At 45.5% G+C, this 3,680-nt stretch overlaps 1 protein-coding gene across 1 annotated transcript; it reads right to left on the bottom strand.

Moving 5' to 3' along the window:
• Positions 1-2,401: 2,401 nt before the first annotated feature.
• Positions 2,402-3,207, bottom strand: LOC115271409 (zinc finger protein 239-like; the record flags this gene model as incomplete). The annotated part of the gene is made up of 1 exon (XM_029913886.1): positions 2,402-3,207. A coding segment is annotated over one exon (790 nt), but the record flags the coding sequence as incomplete, so codon positions are not given.
• Between the last annotated feature and the right edge of the window lie 473 nt (positions 3,208-3,680).

Below are 3,680 nucleotides of genomic sequence, written 5' to 3'. Positions count from 1 at the left end.
CACTATGTGATAATGTGGAAGCTCTTGAAGCCCCAAACCACTTCTGCTTTAGTGTGATAATTATGCTGATGAACTGTTCTAAGATTGTCACTGTTTTCAGACAGGGCTCCCTGACATTATTCACGTAGCTGAAGTCCAACTATCTTAGTTCGAACTTACCACGGGTCCACACGCGGCAGGCAGGAGCAGGAGTACCGGCGTCGACGGCGAGCACTTCCAGGATCAATCCGGGATCGATTTATCGCGTCTTGTCTAGAAGCGATAAATCGATCCCAGAAGATCGATTGCTTTCCGCCGGACCCCGAGGTAAGTAGAGACGTACCCTAGGTCTCTATTCTTGTTCATTCTATTTCTCTCACATATTCCCCCACTAACTCCTTTGGAGTGAGGTTTTAATTTCAGGATTAGCCACCATTTCCTATGTAGTAGGAGGGGGCAGGGTGAGAACTAGAAGAAAACTTGAATTATATGGTAACACTGAAAGCTATCACATGATCAGCCTCGTCCGTTACACTAATTAACTTCATGTTTAATTTCGTTGTCGCTGGTACCAATTTATTCAAGGATTACAAAATATAAACCCATAGGGCAGTTTTCTCTTGATTCCCATTTCCACCCAGTCAGCTTTGTGTGAAGTCACATTCTACAATAACGTAGGAGCCTTCCATTTCTGTAAGTTCATTTCTCCCTGGGTCTTCTCCCAGAAGTATGGGTGGAAGGGGTCTCCCACTACGTGGGAAAGCTGCATCATGAGAAAAACCACCTGTGCTCTATTTTCACACTTGCTAATCCTTCAAAGTAGCAGCAGCAGGAGAAGTGATACAAATCTATTAGACTTAATAGCAAATCTAAGAGACCAAACCACAGACTCTGGATTTAGCATTCATGAATCCTGCAGTCTGAACTTGGAATCTGATACATTCCCTCATTGGCTACCATTGTTTGCCCAGCATGGAAGTGCTTCTTGTCCAACAAGGCAGCCAGATTCAGACCCATAGGCATGGAATGGCTCTGAAGGAATCAGCTGTTTCTCTCTGTGCTTCATGAAACTTTGGATCCAAATGGTAAAAGACAGCTGTGCCCAATTTAATCATGGCATCCTTTAGGAGTGTGACCAATGCCACTAAACAAGGGAGCAGGGTTCTAAAAATAGTTTACCTGGGCCACAGGTCACCATAGCTTCCATCTCTGGGGTGAAAATAAACCACCAGTACCTACAATTTCTTCCTGAGTTCTTGTCAAATCTTTGACCTTACTTGGAGTAATTTTACACTTCTCTGGCATAGAATTCTTCACCTACCACACAACATATCAGTAGCGATAGTGAGGTATAACGCCCCCAAATTTGCCCTTTTATTTCTTTAATCCGATGGCACAGATTTAAATTAGGGACTAAATTCAGGTGCTGCTTAGAAGCCCTGTAAGACACCAAATGCAGCATCTCCCAGGGGTGAGCTGAAGAGAAATGTCCCTTCCATTTTCCCCATCTCTACCTAGATAGGGATTGCATTTCCCAAATAATAGGCACCATGCACCTGATTAGGAAGGAGATATCTTCAGGAGCGACCTCCTGCAGAACCTGTGCCACAACTGCTTTGGGAGCCCAATGCATGGGTATTTTGCTTAGTTCCAAGTCATTTACTAGGGAATCCTCTTCCCAGCCCTTTAGAAAAAATATTGACCTAACCAATTGAACAACAGGGGGATTGGGATAGTGATGGGGAATAAGGAAATCCCTCTGACTTACCCTATCTTCTTCTGTTGTTACAGAGGGTGAAATAACATTTTCCCCTATCCCTGCCCTGTTCCTCCTCTTCGTTATAGTTCAATATATTTTAAGTGAGGAAAATGGTAGTAAAAGTGCTCTCCAGCACAACCTGAAGCAACATCAGAGCAACTGGGAATGAAACAATTTGTTCCCAAAGGCGGAACCTGAAGACTAACAATTACTTTGAAATGGGGGAACAGTATAACCGTGATGCTCAGGGTTTGTTTAGGTCGGGTCAAGGGGGAACCTAATGCCAACCACTGCACCTGGGCTGCATCTGCTCTACAACTAGAATTGTCTTTTTACACCAAGATCTCTAACTTGAGCAGCCAACACCATGTACAGTCCTAGTGGATGTAAGGCACAGGTAGTTTTTGCCTCAGTGTAGCTTGTTGGGATCAAACCTCTCTCTCCCTCTGGGAGCTGATGAACATTCCTGGCTGGGGGACACACACAATCCTATGACTCAAAAGGAAAGGAGTTGATAGAAAAGATCACAGGACTGACCCTAAAGAAGGTGAGCAGCAAAAGGCAGAAGCAGGCAACTCATCTGGTGGAGCTGAGAGACCACGGTGAAGATGGTGCAAAAATCACTATGTGGGAATTAGCATATGTGATTTTTTTTTTAAAAAAAAATCTTTGGCCAGCCCTAGTCAAGGGATTTATTACAGTTCTTGCCCATGTGGATTCTCTGATGTGTGATAAGGTGTGAGCTCTGACTGAAGCTTTCCCCACACTCAGAGCACGTGTAGTGCCTCTCTCCTGTGTGGATTCTCCTATGTCTGCTCAGGGCAGAGCTGTGATTGAAGCTTTTCCCGCACTCAGAGCATCCATATGGTTTCTCACCTGTTTGGATTCCCCTATGTGTGATAAGGTGTGAGGTCCGCCTGAAGCTTTTCCCGCACTCAGAGCGTGTGTAGGGCTTCTCTCCTGTATGGATTCTCTGATGTCTGATAAGGTGTGAGCTCTGATTGAAGCTTTTCCCACACTCAGAGCATGTGTAGGGCGTCTCTCCTGTGTGGATTCTCTGATGTCTGATAAGGTGTGAGCGCTTATTGAACCTTTTACCGCACTCAGAGCATCCATAAGCTTTCTCACCGGTGTGCATTCTCCTATGTGTGATAAGGTTTGAGCTCTTATTGAAGCTTTTCCCGCACTCAGAGCATGTGTAGGGCATCTCGCCTGTGTGGATTTGCTGATGTGAGATGAGGGTTGAACTATCAATGAAGCGTTTCCCACACTCAGAGCATCCATAAGGTTTCTCACCCGTGTAGATTGTGTGATGTGTGATAAGGGCAGCATTCCCATTGAAGCTTTTCCCGCAGTCATGGCATGTGTAGCGTGTCTCTTCCAAGTTAATTGTGTCACGTGTAATAAGGTCTGAGTGGCTACTGAAGTTTTCCTCTGGCCTCTGCTGAATCTCACAGGCTTTTGTTTTTCTGGGAGTGCACAACTCCCGGAAACATTCCCTTTGGATCTTCCTGATAACGTCGCATGTGGTTCTACTTGCTCAGCATCTTCCTGCTGGGGTTTCTCCTCCTCATTCTCACTCACCATCCCAACACCTGAATGGGAGACAAAGAGAATCCAGACATAGGTCACTCCCTGTACCAGAAAGAAAGGAAATCTCAGAGAGAGGAATGGAAAAAGGGATGAACAAACCAAAATATGTGTGGGAGAGATCAGACCTATCAGAAGCTGATTTTGCCCAAACCCTTCCCCAGAGGAGAGAGGAAGGGATCAGTTTTGGTCTGCATCTCATCAGAACACTCAGGGAAAAGCGAGATCGGGGAGGGATCTGCTGCCAGTTGTCAGTCAGAATAGGAGGGAATCCATGAGTGACATCTGCCATAATGATTCCACACCTGCAGGGAACAATCCTAAACTTGGAGAGCTCACAGGGTCTTTGTAG

Source organism: Terrapene carolina, unplaced genomic scaffold (genome assembly GCF_002925995.2).
Source record: "Terrapene carolina triunguis isolate 2854851 unplaced genomic scaffold, T_m_triunguis-2.0 Scaffold3622, whole genome shotgun sequence".
In the NCBI taxonomy this organism is placed as follows: Eukaryota; Metazoa; Chordata; order Testudines; family Emydidae; genus Terrapene; species Terrapene triunguis.
This window is presented reverse-complemented; position numbering and strand designations above follow the sequence as displayed.